The following is a 23,647-nucleotide window of genomic DNA, read 5'->3' as shown; positions in this document are numbered from 1 at the left end:
ATCCCTTTCGGTTGGAAAATGCCGGACGGAAGCCGTGGCTCCGGGCGCCCTGTACACTCTTGGCAGCGGTCCGTCATGTCATGAGTGAGCTACGAGCGGTCGGGTTGAGCTGGAGTGAGGCCAGAGGGGTCGCTGAAGATAGGAAGGCGTGACTCGAGCTTGTGAAGGCCCTTTACAGCTCTGGGGTGCCATAGGAGGCTCCAAAATTACCGATTATCCACATGACCTACGATTTTAGGTTGCTTGGATTTTGAGGTAACTAAGTTACCTAGGTAAGTACATACAGACACCATCAGATTCTCGGGTTGTCCAAGGTGCTCAGTTGCTCACAAACACAAGTAGTTCATGTTTAATAGACATGTTTGGCTTAGCCGGTACGATATATCTAATGATGGCGACTGTTCAGGTCGAGTTTTGAAATCGAATCGATTCGGATATAGATCAAATTACTATTAGGTACGTAGGTATCAAAACTCTAGTCTAGATATCTATAAATGGCCGATTGATATCAAATTACTATCGCGTTTGGCGCTTACCGACATAGGCACGGAATGACTGAATTGCAAAAAAAGTGTAGGTAACACAATCATAATCATTTATTTGCACATAAAAAGGGTTTTGCATAGAAGATATTATCATAGAGTAACTTGTACTAGAGCGGTACTTTCATAGTAAATTTTGTAACCCCAGTAAATTCACTGCCATCTGTCGACACACTTTAAAACTAAAAATGAAGATTTATATAAAAACGATGTAATGTATTTAAATATGGATAAATGATTTTTTTATTTGCATTAATTATTTTTATATGATTTTGACCCATGTTCTTTCACTGGTATGCGTTAAAATTATAAATAACAAACGAAACAGTCAACGCCCTATATACGAGTGTAGGCCAAAACTAGTGGCGCCATCTGATCGAGAATCAAATTTTCGTGATTTTCGAGGCTCGTTTTTTCCTTAGACTGTATCCATCTATTACGGAGTTATATCTATCTTTGATATTATAAAAGACATGGTCTAGCCTTTTTAGCTGTTTTTTGGCAGCATGCAAATGGGTACTTATAATACATTAAATTTGTACTACATAAGACTACCTTAAATTAACTTAATTAATTAATTGGAATATAATCACAAAAATATGCAAAAATGTAACGCAAAAATTAGGAAAATGTATGGGACTTTTTTGTGTTACGTCACACAATCGACGCCGCAATATGTTTAATAAAATAAAAATGGCGTCGAATTCAAGGATCCGCAAAATACCTTGCCGATAGCCAAGTAATTTATCTATAGAACAACAATGTGAAAACAGTAGTAGAAAACGGTTAGCTTATCAGTTTTAACTGCTATCCAAATTTCTAGTTTTTTTGCGAAAAATACTAAAACACATTTTCACACCATTGCTCGAAAACCAATTGATATAGCTGAAGACGTGCGTTTGCGCCGGCGGTTTAAAGTTTTTAAGAAGTAATAATAAACGCATGTGTTGATATTCTTTCTTTAAACGCGAGAAATAGCGTAACACAAGAACACAGCACAGCACACACACAGCGCAGCGCAGCACAGGAACGAAATCTTTCCCCGAACACACGATTATGTTATAACAATAAAAAGGTGTGAATAGTACGATGTGGCAGCAAGTTCGAATGAATGGCAGCGCGCCCTGCAGGAGGCGTATGTACATGTTTCATGTACGATATGCTCTGTGGACGCAGGTATCCGGGTAAAGAACTTTTTTTAGTAGGTATGAGTTAGCGTTATTCATCTTTCCTGTGGACATTATACAAAAAATGGAATTGATAAACCCTAATTCCCTCGCTGGACACTTATTATAAGTGCTTATAATAAGCAATGTTCAAAAGCTCCTACTTCGATGAAAGCATTAGTAGTAGTAGTAGTAAACTCTTTATTGTACAAATATACACATTGAAAATTACATGGTACAAATAATAAGATGTACAAAGGCGAACTTATCCCTTTGAGGGATCTCTTCCAGTTAACCTTTGAGTAGATGAGAGGAGAAAGTGAAAAGAGGGTGACAAATGCAGCAAAATGTACAACAAGGTACCAGAAAGATAAAGGATATAAATACATACAAAATTAATAGGATAAACATTTTTTTTTTTTTTTTTATTACAAAAAGGCAAGCACTTGACCGCAATCTCACCTGATGGTAAGTGCCGATGCAGTCTAGGATGGATCATGCTTACCTAAAAGATGTCTATTCACTCTTGATTTAAAAAGATCCAAGTTATAGTGGACTGGGAATATATTTGCAGGAAGTGAATTCCACTCCTTAGCCGTTCGTATGATAAAGCTGGATGCATAGCGCTTAGTACGAATCAGTGGCAGAGTAACGACGTAAGGGTGAAACGCAAGTCCGCGTCTAGTCCCACGGTGACAGAATGGAGATGGGGGGATTAAATTATGTAATCCCATCGCACACTCCCCGAAATGTATCCTGTAGAACACCGATAAACAAGCTACCTTTCTACGGTGTTCAAGGCTCTGCAGTCTAGCCTCTACTAATCCCGCATCTCCAATAAGCTTCCTAGCGCGTTTGTCTATGGAATCTAAGGCGGCTAACTGATATTTGGCGGACCCATCCCAAAGGTGGCTGCAGTACTCCATACACGACCGGACTTGAGCTACGTAAAGCTGAAGAAGCTGCCCCGGTGTGAAGTACCGCTTGACCTTAGAGAGGACGCCCAATCGTCTAGCTGCAGATTTGGCCAGAGATTCAATATACGCCCCAAAGCTCAGGTTAGACGAGATACTCGTGCCAAGTAGCTGAAGATGGTTGGATATCGGTACGGATACATCCCGGAAAGTAGGAGTCAGGCCGAAAGGACTCCGTTTCGCAGAGAACAGACACGCCTGCGTTTTGGTTGCGTTGAATTTGACCAGGTTAGCGTCGCCCCAATCGGACACTGTCTTAAGTGTCAAATTCAGACGGTCCACCATAGCTTGTCGACAAGATTGGACCTCATCTTTTTCATACATATAATATATTACACAAAAAGGAATGGGGAAAATACACTAAAAATTGGAAAGAAATAGAAAAATATAAAGCAACATACAATACAAATATAGGCACATTAATCAATCAGATAACCATAGCTTCTTTAACCTCTTCTTGAACGACGCAAGCGATTGCGCCTGTCTGAGCGAAACTGGCAGCTCATTCCACAGCTTCACTGAACGCACTGCGAAGGACTTGTTGTATCCACGAGATTTGTGAGAGGGGATGGCAAGTGATAAATTCGCGCTAGAACGGAGACGGTGGCCACTGCCTTCAGCCAGAAATTGAAATTTTTGAGAGAGGTATACAGGAGAAGAAGGTGTAAAAAGAACATTGAAGAGAAGAGAAAGAGTGTGAAGATCTCTGCGGCGGCGGATTGGAAGCCAATTGAGTTTATGACGGTAGTATTAGTAAAATGTACCTAGGTAAGTACGAGTAGGTACCTATATAAAACGTTAACTATCTTTTCGAGCCATAAGTATTAGTACAATTTATCGACCACAGACGCGTGCATAAAAAAAATCAATTTAGCATTTCGACTTAAGGTTAAAATTCGATTGAACTTTCAGGAAATGTGACTTGTCTTCAAATTAATCATCAGAGCTGGATTAATTAGAATAAATTTAGAATTTTTTGGGAAGACCTTGTTCCTGTGACCTGCGAAAGGGTTAACACGTAGGTACCTAATGCATACAATTTTACTTTTAGAATGAAAGAAATGCAATATGCACGAAACTCAAAGGCATAGAAATAACTTCTCTGCAACACAACTTCAACTTAATTTTAATCATATACACGGTGTTTCTTGACCCACTGAAAACCTAAAAACAGTTTGTTCAGAATCGATCGCGCTATGTTTTAATGGGGGTAATTTTTTTGTTATTTTTTATTATTTTTACATGCCCATTCTATGGGTTTGTAATGCAACAATATCGATAACTAGCATTTGACACGTTATTTGTCAATGAGCAACACCCTTAACTGGCCATTGGTAAACCTTATCTCGTTGCAGTAAGGTATGCAAATGGTCAGTTAACAGTGTTTACGATGGTAACTAGCAATTGTTTGATGTCACTAAAACGGCGAAGCATCTTGTGTAGAATTACTAGTCGAATTGAATTGTTAAGAAAACTAAACAACTAATATTTTTTTTAATATTTATAGGATTAAAGAATGATGAATTCAGAATTTAAAAAAACTCTTAGGGTGTCTCAGGTTTTCAGTGGCTCAAGTAACACCATGTGCAACCACAAGTACCAGTACCACAGCAATATAATGTTAGTATAAAATAGCTAGTGATTTGACAAGTAAAAAGTTTAAAACCCGCGCGATTGCCAAATCTTCCGTCGCAAGTTTCGCGCAGCGCGCCATCGCCATATCTTTTAGCTCTTTTAACTAAACTCACAGGGCGACGTCACATTTGATTTTGTGGATAAATCTAAAACATATACTTACTGTAGTTCGCCTTCGCTGTCCGCATAGTCACCGCTGACATTTACTCGATAGTGACCTTGAAGAAGCTGTAATACCTGAAGGGCTAGCCAACGAAACGCTATCATTTCCATACATTATTAGCGTTTCGTTTCGTTTTCTGCAAAGGATTGTCAATTTGGCTCGGCCCCTGGGATCGAATCCCGGTAACTGGATTTATTTTGTTTTCACAACTTATAACTAGGTACGTGGGTAAGTGTGCATTTATTTAATTACTTAAAATGTATATCTATCGTCGCGTAGTATCAGTACCTAGTAGGTACAGTCGAATATAGTAGATTGTGTAACAAGGGAGCAAGATGACATATTTACGGCGAGGGCGTACATTGAATTCTAAACGAAGCGAAGGATTCAAGTGTGTTACGCCCAAGATGGAAATCATTTTGCTACCATGTGACACTGCTTTTCACATCACCTATGAGGTAATTATGATGTTACAAATAGTATTTAGGGTAAAAAAAGAATGTGCAAAAAAATTTAAAAACAGCTCTAGTGTCCTAGAATAGAAAAGTGTTACTTTGATCCCTCCTAGCAGGGAAGAAAAGTGCCACTTTGATCCCTCCTAGCAGGGAAGAAAAACCCCTTTTTCGAATTGGTGATGTGAAAATATAATTTCAGTAGCATTTTGTAGTTTTCGTATTTTGTCATAGTGACACTCAGTATGAAAGTCGCTAGGGACCTCATACTATTGTCACTGTGACAAGGTACGAAATGGTACATAAATTATATTCCTGAACCGTACAAGCTTTGCGTATTTGTACTAGGCTAGATCTGTATGTGTATGATATAGGTAGAAGGTTCACTCTCTCACAAAACGCGTCTATTACGACAGATACCGCAAGGTGGCGCAAGCACGAACAGGGTGCGTAGACAAGACGCCAATCGTTAACGCTCGAAACGCAACTGTCTCTGTCGCACTAATATGGAAGAGTGATAGAGATAACTACGCTACGCTATGGAGCGTGAACGATTGGCATATTTACGCATCCAGGCGTCCGTTCCGTAGCGGTGCGTTACGGCTAGACACCAAAATTGGTGTGGGCCGCATGTACTTGTAGCAGCTACGCGACGAAATCGCGGAGTGAGCCATGCCTGGTATGATTGTCCCTAATATTTCTCGCAAAATGTCAGTTAACTCTCAATTTCTGGATGTTTTGCGAGCCGAAATGCGTCTAGTTATGATAGAATTCAAAGTTTTAATAGGTTGCCTGTGAAATTGCCATTGGTTATCACACTAAATTGCAAATATCTTGCAGTTTTGGCTGTAATTGTAACTATTTTCTCGCTGTGATAATAAACAAGCGTGTGTAATTATGGCAGATAAAAAAATTATAAACTTGAGCCATATTCTTGGTGAGAAGGAATAAAACGTAACATAATTTTCATAATTTAATATAATATCTTCAATATAAGAATATGTCCGATTCCATCTATATAATACAAAGCATTTTAAAAAGGGAAATACCTACATGAATAATACAACCTCTGTACCATTATTTTCCCTGTTCCTAGAGAGACAAGTAGTGGGACTGGGCGTTTTCTAAAAAAATTGGCTGAAACTTGATTCTTACAAATCAAGTCTTTCTTGGGCTCATTCTACTCAGAATCGTCAGCATTCTCCATCCTTGATCCTAGCACAATAAAACTATAAATGTTCGTCCCATTACGTCACATTTTAGTGTGAAATTGTGTGTACGTGACGTAGTGGAAACTAAAATTTCCATACAAATTTTTGGGACATTTTATTGCATCAAGATTGAATGCTAATGATTCTGAGTAGGAATAACCCAAAAAGATCAGGATTTGTGAGAATCAGTTTTTTTTTAGAAAACGCTCGACTAAGCTAATTCATAGACTGGAGTGACTGAGTGTGGGAGGGCCACCATAAACGCCAAATCTACGAAAATATGACGTTTCAACTTCAAAATGGCAAGTCGTCTGAAGAATATTATTTAGTTCCTTGCTCATTAATGTAGCTGAAAGTGTAATATTTATAGTTTATTATGCAAACTAACTTGGCCAATGAACAATAATCTGGAAACGCGATTAACGATTCTTCAGTCAACATCCTGCAATCTATCTTGGCTGTTTATAAAGTCCAACTATCACTTTACTGAAAGCAACTAACGAACAACGTCACGCTCTACGAGCACACTTTGACTTTGGCGAAGTCATCATACATTTGATGGAAGCCATTTTTGAAGAAAACTGAACTGACATTTATGGTGGCATCTCCGCACTGTCATTTCATATATATATATGTGGCTTTCCATACTGGTTTCATGAGAATCATGTGCATAAGGACCTTTCCATCAGTCTCCTTATGGACATGAAACATAAGAATCTCTATGGAAAGCCACATATATTATATGTTACCTGTATATATGTTAGCTCAGACGAACTCCATCGCAATAGGCGACCTTTACCTCCTATACTTCATTGCCACTTGACAGTGCTCGCCTGGCGTTGGCAAAGACTCAAGTTTTAAGAGTCTTTAAAACTCGACTTAGTGTTTTATACTGTAACTTTATTCAGTCTAACTTCTAGTTAAAACTCAATTGCGTTTATCTTTATATGATTTATTAAAATATTGGAAAACATAGTTTAATAGAAAGACCAACCTTCAAAAAAGAGCTAGACATACATTTAGATAAAGTATTTAACTCTAGGTCTCAAGACTCAAGACTGAGGGCAACCACTAGCTGCCGCGGTTGCACGAAGCGGGTTAACGAAAAATAATATTAGCAACGCTAACTGGCGCGGACGCGGTGCGACGGATTTTACCCCACAATGGCACCCGCGGCCGCCCTGAGATACATTTCAAAAAACACCCGAGTCCAACAACTCAATCGTAGTGTAGTAAAACTAAATCAAGTTTTTCAAATTCAGACTTAGAACTCGTTTTTTTACCAACAATTTGAGCGTTTTCCAAGAAAAATACTGAAATCCTGATCAGGATCTGTATCCTGATCTTTTTTGGTTTTTCCAACACACACTAGCATATTTGATCCTGATGCTAAAAAAATCTACCAAAAATTTGTATGGAAATTTTAGTATCTCACGTACTATAAGTGAAAAAAAATTTTTTTCAGGTAACGTAATGTAACATCTTTTTTTAAGGGTAGGATAGAGAATGGTGGCGATTCTGAGTAGAATGAGTCCAAGAAAGTCCAGCGGTGCACGGTGGCAGCATGGATCCATTTTTATCACCTGTCACTTTCGCACTTACATGTTAGAACGTGACAGGCACAGGTGATTAAAATGCGACCGTGCTACGGCCGCAGATTTGTAAGATTTAGGATTTCAGTATTTTTTTTGAAAACGCTCAACTCCCCATCTATATACTTAATCATAGGTATCTTTATAAATAGACATCGATTTATAAAACTGGCACTACGTTAGAATCAGAGGCACCGTAGAAGGGACATTTTTTACAATACACTTTCGTATTCAATTTGGACATTTTTATGTTATTTCTAATCAGAATAACGAGCTCCTTCAATCCAAATAGGAAAAACAAAGATACCAAAGAGTTTTACTACCATTTTGTTACAATTTCTTATATATTTTGTATGACGGCAACGGAATGGAAGGTTCGAAAAATGTACGGAAATTTTGGGAGACTTTTCTTTCCTAATAGCATCGAAAACGCTCGTGATTCTGAATAAAAATAATATACAAATTCCAAAAATTGAAAAAGTGTAGCGTACAACTACCCAGAAAAGATTTTGCCAGACAAAAACAATATGACGATGAGATCGCGTATTGCACTTTACTCGAAATAAATTATGATCAGACACTTCATAAGATCGCTTTTTAATTATTGTAACATTTATATTGGATATATACAGGGGATTTTACAAAAACACACATGCAATAAAATGGGTGACCTCTTCTTTCATCGACAATTGTTTCATAGAATGTAATGTTTCGCAGAATTTTCATTTCATAGAAACCTTTTTTTTTTAACCCGTTAACATTTTAGGTACAGCTAAAAGCTAAATTTTGTAGAACCCATTGGCTCTAACAGAAAAGAAGGTTAGGTTAGGTTGAAACTGCGACCCCTTGTAAAAAAAATATGTTTTCTGTGAAATGAAAATTCTGCGAAACAATATATTCTATGAAACAATTTTCTGCAAACCAATAAAATGACACAGGTAAATGAAAAGTACGAGGGCATTTTCATGTAAAATCGGGCCATTATTATGGGATTGTCAAACCATTTGCAACAAGATAAGGTATACCTACCATGGTCATTATGATGCGGTTAACAGGTACCGTAATGCACCCGACTATAGTCCAGTACCAACCTATGGTCCACAAGTTCTATAAAGAATCATTACCAACCTTCTTTTTGGTTTTGCCTGAGTTTTTTTTTCATCCTTTTGTGAAAATGTTTTGTCTTAGAATTGCGAAATTCAAATAACTTACCTGAACGAAGATTTTCGAGACAATTTTGGACAATATTTGGAATTTTTTGTACTATAGTCAGGTGTACTATAGTTAGGTCGAAATACCCAACCCTAAAACCACAAGTTATTCAACAGACTTCATTGTTAAAATAAAAAAAAATAAAAAAATCCGAGTCAACACATATTCACGTTCAGAAATAAAAATACCAAAGGCTGAAAACGCGGCTAATAAATAAAATATGATGTATGTATCATAAATGTCTCATTTATATTTACAATAACCACAACACGATGTTTCAATGTTATTAATGTTAAATGGGAGTAAATAAATTATAAAACAATGTACCTATATGTTCCAATTTTGTACCTTACGTCTATGTAAATGAGCTATTTCAATTTTTTTTTCGAAAAACTTTGGATTTCAGAACTTAGTTTTTTATTTCTCATACATATAATTCTTAACGCTTTCCATCTTGATAATAAGATTGTCCCAAATCGTCTTTTCCGTTACGTCACGTTTTTGTATAATCTTTACTTGCGTGACAAACCAGAAACTAAATTTTAATAATGAGGGACATATTTTAAATTGCCCAAATTAAATTTTAAATAGGCTAACAATTTTAATAAAGAAAATAAAAAGGTTCCGACACGAAAATTGAAATCGCTATAGTACGGGATGGGTTGCTATGTAAGTTGAGATTCTATGATACAACGGATACGGTGGACTTATTCAACTGAAACAATCAAACCACAGGCAACAGTTTTCTGATTTCACGAGTCAAGCCACAACCGTTAGTCTTAGGGTCTCCCCGCATATATCACGCGTAAATGTCAAAAGCCTATAGAAAAAAGCTTTATGTCCACGCAACAAGATGTCTCGAACAGTGTGATGACAGTGTGAACAGTGTGATAAGGGAAAAGTGTGGACTGAAGATGTAGTGACAAAAATTAAGAAAGGTACGTTGAGATGGTTTGGACACGTGGATAGAATGAGTGAAAGAAGGCTAACAAGGAGAGTGTATAAGAGAGAGGTAGAAACGGGAGTTGGAAGGGGTCGACCTCGGCGGACTTTCTCTGATCAGATCTGGGAAATCCTGAGGAAAGGCGCACTTTTATGAGGAATATTATGGACAGTCAGGATCGTAGCAAGTGGAAATCCGTGGTCTCTGCCTACCCCTCCGTGGAATAGACGTGATTATATGTATGTATAAGTGCCTAATGTATACCTTAAGTGGCAGTGGGCGGGGCACATTGCTCGCAGAACTGATGGCCGGTGGGGCCGGAAGGTTCTGGAGTGGCGTCCGCGTACCGGAAGACGAACTGCCGGTAGGCCTCCAACGAGATGGAGCGACGACCTGGTGAAAGTCGCGGGAATTCGGTGGTTGCGAGCGGCACAGGATCGGTCGGAGTGGCGAGCCTTGGGGGAGGCCTATGTCCAGCAGTGGACGTCTATCGGCTGACATGATGATGATGATGATGATATGTATGTATGTACATATAAAGCTTTTTCTATCGTCTATTGCCGATTCCGCGTCGATAGGTTAGGGGAGACCTTTAGCCTTTTCAAAAACAGATCAGAATATGTAAGCACACATTATTTCCGATTTCTATAGTTCCAGGGTCCATGCACCATTTTTAGTCGTGCTTCCAATAGTTATCATTATCACGCAGACATACTAGGTATATGTTTGTATCAGTTATTCAATACAACAGTCTACAGTAACCCGCATAAGTTTGACCGGTGCAGTAAAAAGAGGATTTTGCGAACGGAGTAGATGGATCAAACGATAAGACCGTCAACGTAGCGCCTTACTCCGAGAGCTCTGTTGTTTGTTAAGGTCTACCGAGGGTGTGAGCTCTGTCCGAAGGTCTAGAGGATCTGGAAGAGTTTCTTGAGCTCCACCATGAGCTGCCAGTCGGTCTTGATGAGGTCGTCGCGGAAGTAATCCTTGCAAGCGTCAATACTTGCGCGCGAAATCTGTAACAACAAGAATTTTATAAAAGCTGCATTTGTTTTGGGGATCGGTTGATGTTCAAGTTTTTGTACTGTTTTCGTCTTGGAACTAACTTTTAGAGACCCCCACACTGCCGTGTTTTAGGCGTCGGCTCTAGTCAATTCCATGAAAAACCGGCCAAGTGCGAATCGGACTCACACATGAAGAGTTCCGTACCATTAACTATAAAAACGGTCACCCATCCAAGTACTGACCCCGCCCGACGTTGCTTAACTTCGGTCAAAAATCACGTTTGTTGTATGGGAGCCCCACTTAAATCTCTATTTTATTCTGTTTTTAGTATTTGTTGTTATAGCGGCAACCGAAACACATCATCTGTGAAAATTTCAGCTGTCTAGCTATCACAGATCACGAGATACAGCCTGGTGACAGACAGACAGACGGACGGACAGACGGAGAGCGGAGTCTAAGTAATAGGGTCCCGTTTTTACCCTTTGGGTACGGAACCCTAAAAATGGTGTCGCAGTGCAGTAGCGCCAACCTTGCGTCGAGTAGCAGACATAGAGTTGACTAGGCGCCGACGATCGGGAGACGCTAGTGTCGGGTCTCTCTAAATGTTTTCTTAAGGTGGTTCGATTTTCATACAAAATTCAATCTGCTTTAATTAAGGCACTACACACTATTACTACACAAATATTTGTTCATTTATCTACTTTCGAATATTCGTTTGCGCTAAATTAATAGAAAAACTTTGTTTCATACAGAAATCATACATAAATCAACGTAATTTTTTCATCAATTTTACGTATGTGTGTGTCACAAATGTCGTGTACAAATACGTTGCGTGCGGCGTTGCCACTCTATGACGTTGGCGACGTTGCCTGGCCGACCTGGCAGGATTTGCAGTGCCGTCATGTTTAGTGCATTTTTATTTGACAGTGTTGACACTGACACATAGGGTCATGTTTATTGTGACATCAATTTGTTTGAATAAATTGAAAATGATAGCAACGCAAAGAGTATAATAATATATGTAGCAACGTCTAAATCAAGTTACAAAAATCATCGGTGTTCTGGTCCGCGAAAATCCAGAAAAATTCAGACTCAATTGAAGCGGAATTCATGATGGTGAAGTTTCGTAAGGTAGGTACAGTTTCATTCCTTCATTGTACATTGTAATTTTCTCGTGCCGATCTTTTTAGAAAATAATTCTCACTTCTTCCGTAATGGTAGATATAAGCAGTGAACAATACCTATATAATGTAATTATTACTGTTTTGGTTGCCGAATAGTCAATGTGTCACTAACTCTAGGTTTTTTTAGGTATTGTGCAAAATGAAGAGGCATTCTTGGAAATAAAATGTTTTCCTTCATTAGCCAGAAAAAATCAGGCCATCCTCACTGCAATAAAGTAAAATAAAACATTTCCTGGGGATGAAAATTATGGAATTTTGTCTATGAATGAAAAACACAATTATTACTACGTAAGTAAATGATAACTTTATTAGAATCCATATTGTTGCTTCATCTTTCTTCCTAAAACATTAGAGATTTTGTGCTATCATGATATTACTTTTCTTTCAGGTACAGGGACAACTACGGATAACAAATATGAAAAAATGTTATTTCATTTGTTGTGTGAATCCATCTACACCAACAAGACATCCACTGCTGGACATAGGCCTCCCCAGGGATCTCCACAACGACTGGTCTTGCAAGACCGGCCAAAATATCGAGAAATAAATAATATAAATAAACATGATAAATATCCCGTTTTCTATAATAGTTATAATTAGAAGGCCATGCAATATTGTTACTCACTGTACCTACTTGAATCCAAAAAAATAAATATAAAAAAAGTTTTAATTTTATTTTACAATTACTACTTTATTATTAGTACATTACGATACAAGTGCGAAAAGTAGGAAATTGGCAACGAGTGGCGATAAATTGAAACACGACCGAAGGAAGTGTTTTAATCGACACGAGTTGCGAATTACCTTTTCGCACGTGTATTGTACAACGTTTTACAGTACATAATTATGGCCCTTTACATTTTCGACATATGCACGTATTGTACTAATTACCGCACTAGGGCGGTAACGTATATGTAGCACCATATGTACTAAAAAGTATTTTACAGTACATATGGTGCAATTTTCTCGCCCTAGTGCGTAAAGAGCACTTTTCATGCATATGTCGAAAGTTTAAAGGGCCATATGTACTGTAAAACGTTGTACGATACACGTGCGAATAGGTAATTCGCAACTCGTGTCGATTTAAAACACTCTGCGGTCGTGTTTTAATCTGTCGCCACTCGTTTCGAGTTTTCTCTTTTCCGCACTTGTATCGTAAATAACTATTTCAAACTACAAGGGTACGATGATAGATCTCAATTCAATATAATTTTGCAACATTTGGCATTATTAGGTTATAAATTGTATGGAGATGAAATCTATCATCGTACCCTTCCAGTTTGAAAAATACTATAGAGGCTGGGCAGTAAGGGATTGCTTTACTTGTAGAACTATATTTAGCGCTTTAAAAAAAAACTGATACCTGACACTTACAAACCTGGACTTCCTTGGGCTAGTGCTACTAAGAATCGTCAGTATTCTCCATCCTTTCTGAGTTGGAAGAACCCAAAAAGGTGAGATTTGTGAAAGTCAGGTTTTCAATATATGTGGCGTTTCAACCAAACGGGGTACTTATTGTTGTCATATTTCCATAAAGCTTCAAAATGAAATCAACCTAATCGACAACCGACAATGTGGTACCTTTTAGTTCAAAACGTCACATATTTTTATAAAACGTTATAAACTAATTTATTAATAATACTGAATATCTGGGAGGAAAAGAAAACATAAGTAAAAACTCAAAAATGCTCGTTTTCCCAGAGATAAGACCTAGCTAGATCGAACCCCTTACAGCAAATTTCATCGAAATCGTTAGAGCCGTTTCCGATATCACTGAAATATATTTCGGTTATATCGGAATCGGACAAGAATTCGAAGAATAAAAGGTATAAGAAACATAAGATAACACAAAAAGGACAAAAAAAAAGTACCCCTGACGTACCAGTCTCGAACCCGAATCCTCTTGCACGTATTTCCACGAACATACCGCAACGCCATTGCAGCATACTTACACTGCATGAAATTGTCTACTACAAGCAATCACGGAAACACTGTTTGCATGTGTGAGTAATAGTAGGAAATAGCATGACAGAAACACTCTGTCGACTTTAAAAGTGTTTTTTACACTAATGAAGTATTCAATGTTTATTATAATAGTTCAATATTTATGTAAAAAGTGCGCTAAACATACTTTTAAGTATACAGATACCAACACTATTCCACAAAAAAATAAAACCTGAAAATTTGCGAAAGTGACGCCATCTAGCGGGGTTTAAGCTTTGGGTAACCTAGTCGAACCACCTTAATGACTTTTTTCTGTTCAAATCGGTGCAAAGACCTCAGTTTTGAGTACCGGTTAATGAAAACCGACTATTAAGCTCAAAACAAACACTAAACAGCGTGTCCAGGAAAAAGCTAATTACATGTTCTAGGCTTGTGTACCTATAGTACGGTCGGTGCCCCAACTTAAGTAACCAAGTTTCCATACTAATTGTATAGAAAAGTGGATACTTATGTTAGGGAACCGACCTATTCCCTAATGGTTCTGCTCTTAGTACGTTTTAGTACACTACACGCGAACGAAACAGAATAGGAGCTAGGACCGAGGAGTGACAATGACAGCAAAGCGATCCGAGTGATCCGACTCATCCGACCGAACTACAACTAAACGTCGACTCTCTGTGTACTGTACTAAAAGACCGAACTAGTACAGTTGTGAGATTGTACTAGTTGGAAGCGATCTTTTCAGTGAACGGGCATGTCGGGCATGCCCAACTCTAACATGTTCAGGTTCGTTCGGCGTCGGCTAAAGCTGGCGTGATATCGCTCTGGACCGGACAAAGTGGCGTGCTCTCGTGTTGGAGGCCAAGACTCATTTTGGGTTATCGCTCCAGCCAAGTAAGTGTAGGTTCGTTGGCATCACCGAATTGTCTTTTAATTCATGCCTTAATTGTCGCAACATCCGCCAAAACCGGCTTTGGCCATGATGCCGAATTGAGACGACTAAAAATAGCCCGTTGATGATATATAGTTCATTCACGATTCAGGGGTGGCGTTCCGATCGCGAGCGCAACGAAGTGTGAAAAGAACCAGTATAAAGTCGGACCAAGTAAACTCTGCACGGCATTTCCAATGACAAAGTGTCGCGATGTCAACGTTAATGTCAAATTTCTATGAAAATATGACACTCTTTCACTTCTATTCAAGTTGGTGCAAAATTTGCTTACACGTCCATTTTAATTGTTACGTGGACGATGTATAATTTATTTGTACTACGTATTTTTTAGTTCAGAAGAGTCTAAACTAAGTTTATTAAGTGTTTTTGTTTCTCAAGCGATGGGAACACACGACCCAGTTCGGGGCGCATCGATTGAGCCGCAGGGGTGAATTGTAGGTATGACGTCATTGGGAAATAGGACGCTGCAAGCCGAATGAGATTAACTACGTATATACAGAGCCAGAGGACGCCTTTGGCTATTAGGAGGTCAAACGCAACATTTATTTTGTGTCGAAATTCTATTGAGAATCACGAGAAATTATATTGATAATTCTATGAGACAATGTGCCAATAATTTACGTATTTCCTTCGTCACGGTCAAAAAATATATAAAAAAAGACTTAAATAACAGATTTCCTACTATATTTACTTATAATTTCTAAGGTTCCGTACCCAAAGGGTAAAAACGGGACCCTATTACTAAGACTCCGCTGTCCGTCTGTCTGTCTGTCACCAGGCATCTCATGAACCGTGATAGCTAGACAGTTGAAATTTTCACAGATGATGTATTTCTGTTTCCGCTATAACAACAAATACTAAAAAAGTACGGAACCCTCGGTGCGCGAGTCCGACTCGCAATTGGCCGGTTTTTTTAATAATATTGTCGATTTTGTCACTGACTAAATTTTTTCCAACATCTGTAATGTAAATGTCAATAATAGTTAATTAAAATGTTAGGGATGGTCTCCTTAGACCATTTTGGGATAGCAGCTTAGGATCTGGTAGATGCCCCAATAAAAAAATACAAACAATATTTTCATAAATTATTCCTCTTTCGTTATATGATCTCATTGATTTCTAAGGATCCGATTCTAAGTTTCCGTGTTGTCTATTTCGTTTCGACACTTAAGGCGCCGCCAAATTTATTTCCATCGGTTGAAAAATAGCTTTCATTCACGAACCAGGGCATCGATTGAGTCGCCGGGGTGAATGGTATGACGTCATAGAGAAATGGGGCGATGCAGGTCAAATGAGGTCAACTAAGCTCAAGGCGGTGGTTTATCATTTGTTCGGGCGCGTTCGGGTGACGCCGTGTTCCACCACGTTCGACGTGTTGCCTCTCTGTCGCACTTGTAAATTGCTAAAGGCTTGTGTTACCTATCGGTACTAGAAAACGGTATACAGGGTGGCTAAAAAATTAGTGCATTCCCGTTGCCAGGGAGATTTTGGGATTATACTGAGCAACTTTTACTATGGGACCAACCCCGAAATCATAAAAAAAATATTTGGCTGTTTCATACATTTTGGCTGGTCCATTTTCTATCGGAGGGTAATTTTTTTTCGCGATTTCGTGGTTGGTCCCATAGTAAAAGTTGCTCTGTATAATCCCAAAAGCTCCCTGGCAACGGGAATGCACTTATTTTTTAGCCACCCTGTATATCGTTTTCTAGAACCGATAACACAAGCCTTATTGAGCTTACTGTGATTGTCCCAAAATATTTATTTATTAATTCCCTATTGTTTTACTGCCTAAAAATCCTAGATCGATAGATCTAATGGTAATGGTCTAGATGGTGTGCTCAAATTATGGCACCTATGCAATTAAAACTGCACGAGGACATGCGCTTGGCGAGGAACAGAACCCCATGGAGGAACCTGGTCTTCAACAGAAGGACATGATGTCACGACCCTCAGTATTGAGGGACCGACTGAAGAAGATCTAATGGTTCTAATTTAAACTCAAAAAATACAAATATAAAAATTGTTAGCGTTAGAATTGCAACATCGCAATATTTCTGCTTTATATCGCCGTTCTAAAAATAGCCGGTATAATTATAATTCATTCACGACCCGGTCGCATCGATTGCAGTATGGCTAAGATGGTCGCCTCTTTATCGTCTGTCGCCTGCCTGTCACGCTCTAACAAGTAAGTGCGAAAGTGACGCATGTGACGACAGGCGATAAAAACGCGACCATGCTATCCGTGCAGGGGTGAATCGGGATGACGTCATAGCGAATTAGGGCACAACAAGTAGGTCAGCCTTGGATGCCCCGGCGAGCCTCCGGAGCCCCGGGAGTTACCTTGATGCGTGCCGTTTTGTCGGTAAGGCGATAATGCTTTGGAGACGCAGTTATAAATCGCCCTTATTGACAAAGTGAAACGGTTGGTAAGGCCATAATACTATTAAAACACTGTTAGTAATCGCCCTTATGGATGGATAAAGTACCTTTTGGTAGAATACGTCATATTATGGGATATCACCTTGAATGTTTCGTTGCCGAGCCTTCGGGCCCGTCGCCCCGGGGATGGCTTGGCAAAACGTGCTGTTTTCAGAAGGTAGCTTTGTCGATTTGCTGTCGGGCCAGATAGCCTGGAAAGGCTAATAATTACTGACCGCATGGCAAGGAAGCGTAGGGATGGACGTATCGCCACGCGTTGGGCGGACAGAATAACATCAGTGACAAACGCCACACTGCAGGCTAGCATGCACTGGGCCCAAGACAGAGCGGCCTGGAGAGCACTGGTGAACACTCGTCACGTCCCTCAGCCATGAGGTTACGACAAAGAAGAAGAAGCTTTGTCGATTATTATTATTGTAGTATTGTGGGCCTTTTTGAGTGCCACATCGATCAAGCAGTGATCGATGTGGCGACCCTTTAAAGTTTATTAGTAATGCCCGTTGAATTTAGGAAATTACATATTTTTTTGGGCCGTAAAATGGAACATTTATAATTATGACGTAGAGTAAACTACATATATCTACTAATTCCGAGCTTCAACAATGATGGGCCTGTTCAATAAGGCAGCATCGGTGATTAAATGTTTTTAGGGTTCCGTACCTCAAAAGGAAAAAACGGAACCCTTATAGGATCACTCGTGCGTCTGTCTGTCTGTCTGTCCCAGCCTATTTTCTCCGAAACTACTGGACCAATTAAGTTGAAATTTGGTATACATATGTACGTTTGTGACCCAAAGACGGACATGTAACGCAAACAAATGAATTTTTAACATAGCGGCCACTTTTGGGGGGTAAATGAAAAAATGAAAAAAATAAAGTTTTTCAGACTATATCGTGTTATATATCAAATGAAAGAGCTCATTGTGAGAACCCCAAATATATATTTTTTATAATTTTAGGATAAATAGTTTAGAAGTTATTCAAGAAAATAGGCAAAAAATGACCATTCCCCCCTTTATCTCCGAAACTACTGGGTCTAAAATTTTGAAAAAAATCCACAAAATAGATCTTTACCTATAGATTACAGGAAAACCTATTAGAAATACGGGTTTTTTTAAAGACTTTTCACTCACGTTTCACATAAAAAATACATTGTTTAAATTGTGTAATGTACGGAACCCTTGGAACGCGAATCCGACTCGCACTTGGCCGGTTTTAGGGTTCCGTAGCCAAATGGCAAAAAACGGAACCCTTATAGATTCGTCATGTCTGTCTGTCTGGCTGTCTCCGTCCGTATGTCACAGCCACTTTTCTCTGAAGCTATAAGAACTATACTGTTGAAACTTGGTAAGTAGATGTATTCTGTGAACCGCATTAAAATTTTCACACAAAAATAGAAAAAAAAAAAAAAAAAATTTTGGGGGTTCCCCATACTTGGAACTGAAACTCAAAAAAAATTTTTTCATCAAACCCATACGTGTGGGGTATCTATGGATAGGTCTTCAAAAATGATATTGAGGTTTCTAATATCATTTTTTTAACTGAATAGTTTGCGCGAGAGACACTTCCAAAGTGGTAAAATGTGTGTCCCCATCCCTGTAACTTCTAAAATAAGAGAATGATAAAACTGAAAAAAATATATGATGTAGGTACATTAACATGCAAACTTCCACCGAAAATTGGTTTGAACGAGATCTAGTAAGTAGTTTGTTTTAATACGTCATAAATCGTAAACCGCAATTTACCTTTCACTCATGTTTCACATAAAAAATACATTGTTAAAATTATGTAATGTACGGAACCCTCGGTGCGCGAGTCCGACTCGCACTTGGCCAGTTTTTTTAGTTAATGACTGTTAGGTTAGGTTAGATTAAAAACGACCAATTAAAAACGACACGGCGAAAGTAGTTTTTGTGTCTCCTCTTTGGATAATGTTATCGCCAAACCCCGTTATCAATATTGCAATTCATTGAAAATAAAAATAAAAATAAAAATAAAAATCAGTGTTTGTAAATGTATCTAGCGTAGGGCACCATAACTTCGCCTTTAGTGCCCAACGTCGCCCAAGTAAAATGTTAAAATAATAATTTTACTAAGAAATAGAAAACGGAATTTACAATAAAATAAGCCGAGTAGAAATAGTATGAAAGTAAAAGAAATAAAAATTCGAAAATAGCCTTACTTCGCCACCCGTCCCCAACTACACTTTTTTATTACTTATAAAAATTATACTAAAATTTATTTGAAGTCGTAAATGTTGAACACGCCATTCCATGATACAATTTATAGCGGAATTATGATTTAATGCTATATTATAATTTTATTTTATTTTTTTGTGTACATTTGCATGCTAACTAGCAAAATATGTCTTAGTGCAGAAATATGTTATCTATATACCATCTCATTGTACCATATTTTAAGCAAATAAAGAATATTTATTTATTTATTTTATTTATTTATAGTTAAGGCGAACTTATGCAATAAAGGCGAATTTAGGGTACGAAACTTATTTTTGCCAACTCTTAGTTTCCATAAACTTCAACATTGATAACAGGGTTTGCCTGCGACACAGTACCACAAGCCCGCCATCATCCCTACCTGAAGGCCTACCGCGAACACCGAAATTCTCAAATAGCAGGCATCTTTCTCTGTCACTCTAATTACGCCTTAATCGGAATAAAAGAGACAGATGCTATTTGCGATTTGCGATCTTCGGTGTTGCTGCGCGTCGCGGTCGGCCCTCTGAGCGTTAGACTTGCTTACGCTCACTACGCAATGTGAATGCACTCAGCACATCCTGCTTACGAATATCGGCTCTCACGCAAAAACAGACCATATCTACTTGAAATAAAGTTAAGTTTCGCGGCGCGTGTGTGCGGTGCTCCGTGACAACTGACATGGCCCAAATGCCAGCGTGACGTCACTGAATATCCGATAGAACTCTGTGTACAGTCGAAGGCAAAAATATCAATCCAGACAAATGGCTCAAAAATATGTGAACACGACTTTATTGTCTAAGAGTGTAAGAGTGTACACATATTTTTGAAACTTTGGGAATGTATATATATATATATTTATGTCCTTGACTGTACCTAGGGTTGACCATTGGTATGCCTTATTATATATAATAGTATATTATTTATTTATTTATTATATTTGTGAAGTTTTCAATCAAAAGGTACCACATTGTCGGTTATCGATAAGGTTGATTTCAAATTGAAGCTATATGGAAATAGCGCCTTATTTACAACGGACAATAAGTACCCTTTTGATTGAAAATGGCACATTTATTTGAATGATAATTGCCTCACAATGACATCCTTGAAATGTTTTTACAAACATCAGAAATAGATAAGTCAAGCTTAGAATAAATCACGTGGCAAAAATTACTGCCTTGGGTGAGACTTGAACTCACGGCCTCAGGATCGATATTATAGAATAAGTTGTCAAAACGTTCTTCGTTATATTTATATGTACTTACTTATCCAATTTATTATAGGTACTTGTTTAACGAAAAGACGTAAAGAATCAACTTATTTTAATATTAGCATGAAACTATTATCAGCTTATGCGTGGCTCACTCAGCGATTTTGTCGCGTCGCTACAAGTACCATACCAGTTTGTACCATATTTCATGCAAAATAAAGTTATTTTCTTTCTTTCTTTCTTTCTTTTCAAGTACATGCGGAGAATTATAAAAGACTAGCTTTTGCCCGCGACTTCGTCTACGTGGAGTTAGTAATTTGGGTAGCTTATTTTTTATCCAAAGTGCTTTTTATTGATTTCCCATACAAACTTCCACCCCCCATTTCACCCCCGGTGACTTCTGAGATAAAAACTACCCTATGTCCTTCCTCGGGACTCAAACTATATCTATACCAAATTTCAACTAAATCGGTTCAGCGGTTTAAGCGTGAAGAGGTAACAGACAGACAGGCACACTTTCGCATTTATAATATTAGTATGGATATCACTTTATAAATCGATGATATAAAACGTGGGGGGTTAGAAACGAAACTGAACCGTTTCATTGAGCCACGAGCCGTGAATGGCGCACCCTCCATTGATCGGTGAGCCCAGGTCACTAGGTCGAGGGTGGCGCCCCCTCTGCAACTATGAATGGCCGTATCATATAACATCTTATGGCACGTTGGCAATTCATGTAAAATATACTGTTAGAAGTATTAGAACAAATTAAATTATTTTCAGAAAATACTTTAATTTGTTTTTATTTCAAGTAGAAACACTACTATATAAATTATAAACTGAAATAAATGTCATATACTAAGAAAAAGTGACCAAGGTCTCCAGTGCCCCAGGCTGGAATCGAACCAGCGTCCTCTGCTATCGCGGCAGGTGCCTGTGCCATTCGGCCACTGGGCCACAGCGGCATAGGTCGAAATTTTCCAAGTATATGCACTTGTTACTGAAGGGTGTGGCGCCCCCTGGCCATCCCTAAGGTAGAACAGTACACTTTTTCTTAGTATATTACATTTATTTCAGTTCATGTAAAAATTGTAAAAGATGCCACTACAAGCTCTAAGCCAAGATGTAAGTTTTTAAATCTTTTGAATAAAAAATAAAATAAAAATATATCACTGCTATAAAACAGAAAACGAGGGAACCCTCCATTACAAGCACGCACTGTTGCACCCACAGAATAAGTAATATTATATTAATAATAAGTATTATCATAGACCACCACACACATGAAAGGATAAATCCATACTTAATATTATAAATGCGAAAGTGTGTCTGTCTGCCTGTTGCCTCTTCACGCTTAAACCGCTGAACCGATTTAGTTGAAATTTGGTATAGAGATAGTTTAAGTCCCGAGGAAGGACCTAGGGTAGTTTTCATCCCAGAAATCATCCTTTATGGGGGTGGAAGTTTGTATGTGGAATCGATAAAAAGCAGATTTGATAAAAAATAAGCTACCCAAATTATTAACTCCACGCAGACGAAGTCGCGGGCAAAAGCTAGTAAGAAATAAATACAGTCAAATCCGCTTAAGACACCGCGGCCGCGAGAAATGTATGTATGAAACAGCCAAATTTTTTTTTGCAATTTCGGGGTTGGTCCCTAGGTAAAAGTTGCTCAATATAATCCCAAAACCTCCCTGACAACGGGAATGCACTTATTTTTTTGCCACCGTGTATATGGAAAGATGATTTTTTTATTTGTACATATTTATTATTTTTATATGATTTTACCCATGTTCTTTCACTGATATGTGTTAAAAAAGTTAAATAACAAGCGAAACCGTCAACGCCATCTAGTCGATAATAGGCCAAAACGTGTAGCGCCATCTATACGAGAATACATTTTTCTTGATTTCCGAGGTACGTTTTTTTTCTTAGACTTTATTCATGTTATACGGAACTCCGTATAACAAAGGATGGCACGTTGCGGCGTGGCGTGGCCGTAGGATGGCATCCGTGCCATCCTACGCTTGCAGCATCATCAGAATAGATATTGCTAAAGTAATTTATAATAGACATTGATGGCTTATCTGTATACATGATTAACTCAATAATAGATTATATTGCTCCATATCTGTCACAAATATTTAATAATTGTATCGAAAGTGGGCAGTTTCCTGATCAGTTGAAGTGCAGTAAAGTCATACCTTTGTTCAAAGCGGGAAGTCATTCTGACCCTACCAATTATAGACCAGTCTCAATTCTCCCGACTTTGAGCAAAATATTTGAAAAACTTCTACTACATCAGTTACAAAATTATTTCTATGGTAATAATCTAATGGATAGTACACAATTTGGATTTACTCGCGGTCGTTCAACAACGGATGCAGGTGTTCAAATAATAAAGCATATTGTTGATGCTTGGGAGGGGTCACAGGATGCGCTAGGCGTTTTCTGTGACTTATCCAAAGCATTCGACTGTGTACATCACGACACCCTGATCAGGAAGCTACACCACTATGGAGTTAGAGGGTTGGAACTTAAGCTTCTGGAATCATACTTAAGTGATAGAACTCAGAGGGTGACTGTAAATGGTACAAGTTCATCTGGCAGCAAATTGAAAATGGGTGTCCCGCAGGGTTCAATTTTGGGCCCTTTTCTATTTCTCGTAAATATTAACGATTTGCCTCACCTAGTACGCAACAAACATGACCTTGTACTGTTTGCTGACGACACCTCGTTAGTATTTAAAATTTACCGACAGCAAACAAATTATAATGATGTTAATGCTGCTATATCGAGTGTTGTG

General features: G+C 38.4%; 1 protein-coding gene and 1 long non-coding RNA gene across 2 annotated transcripts in view; both read right to left on the bottom strand.

Moving 5' to 3' along the window:
• Positions 1 to 5,892: 5,892 nt before the first annotated feature.
• LOC134741336 (uncharacterized) overlaps positions 5,893 to 23,647 on the bottom strand; it is a 67,427-nt gene continuing 49,672 nt past the window's right edge. The window contains exon 2 of the long non-coding RNA XR_010127876.1: positions 5,893 to 8,472. This is a non-coding gene — a long non-coding RNA (uncharacterized LOC134741336). The remainder of the gene's footprint in view (positions 8,473 to 23,647) is intronic.
• Positions 5,893 to 23,647, bottom strand: part of LOC134741325 (eukaryotic translation initiation factor 5B) — a 46,491-nt gene continuing 28,736 nt past the window's right edge. The window contains exon 18 of the mRNA XM_063674076.1: positions 5,893 to 10,906. Within this exon, the coding sequence (XP_063530146.1) occupies positions 10,799 to 10,906 (108 nt within the window). The 3' untranslated portion in view covers positions 5,893 to 10,798. The remainder of the gene's footprint in view (positions 10,907 to 23,647) is intronic.

Source organism: Cydia strobilella, chromosome 5 (assembly GCF_947568885.1).
Source record: "Cydia strobilella chromosome 5, ilCydStro3.1, whole genome shotgun sequence".
NCBI classification, from domain to species: Eukaryota; Metazoa; Arthropoda; class Insecta; order Lepidoptera; family Tortricidae; genus Cydia; species Cydia strobilella.
Note: the sequence above shows the minus strand (reverse complement) of the source record. Positions and strands in the feature narration are given on the sequence as shown.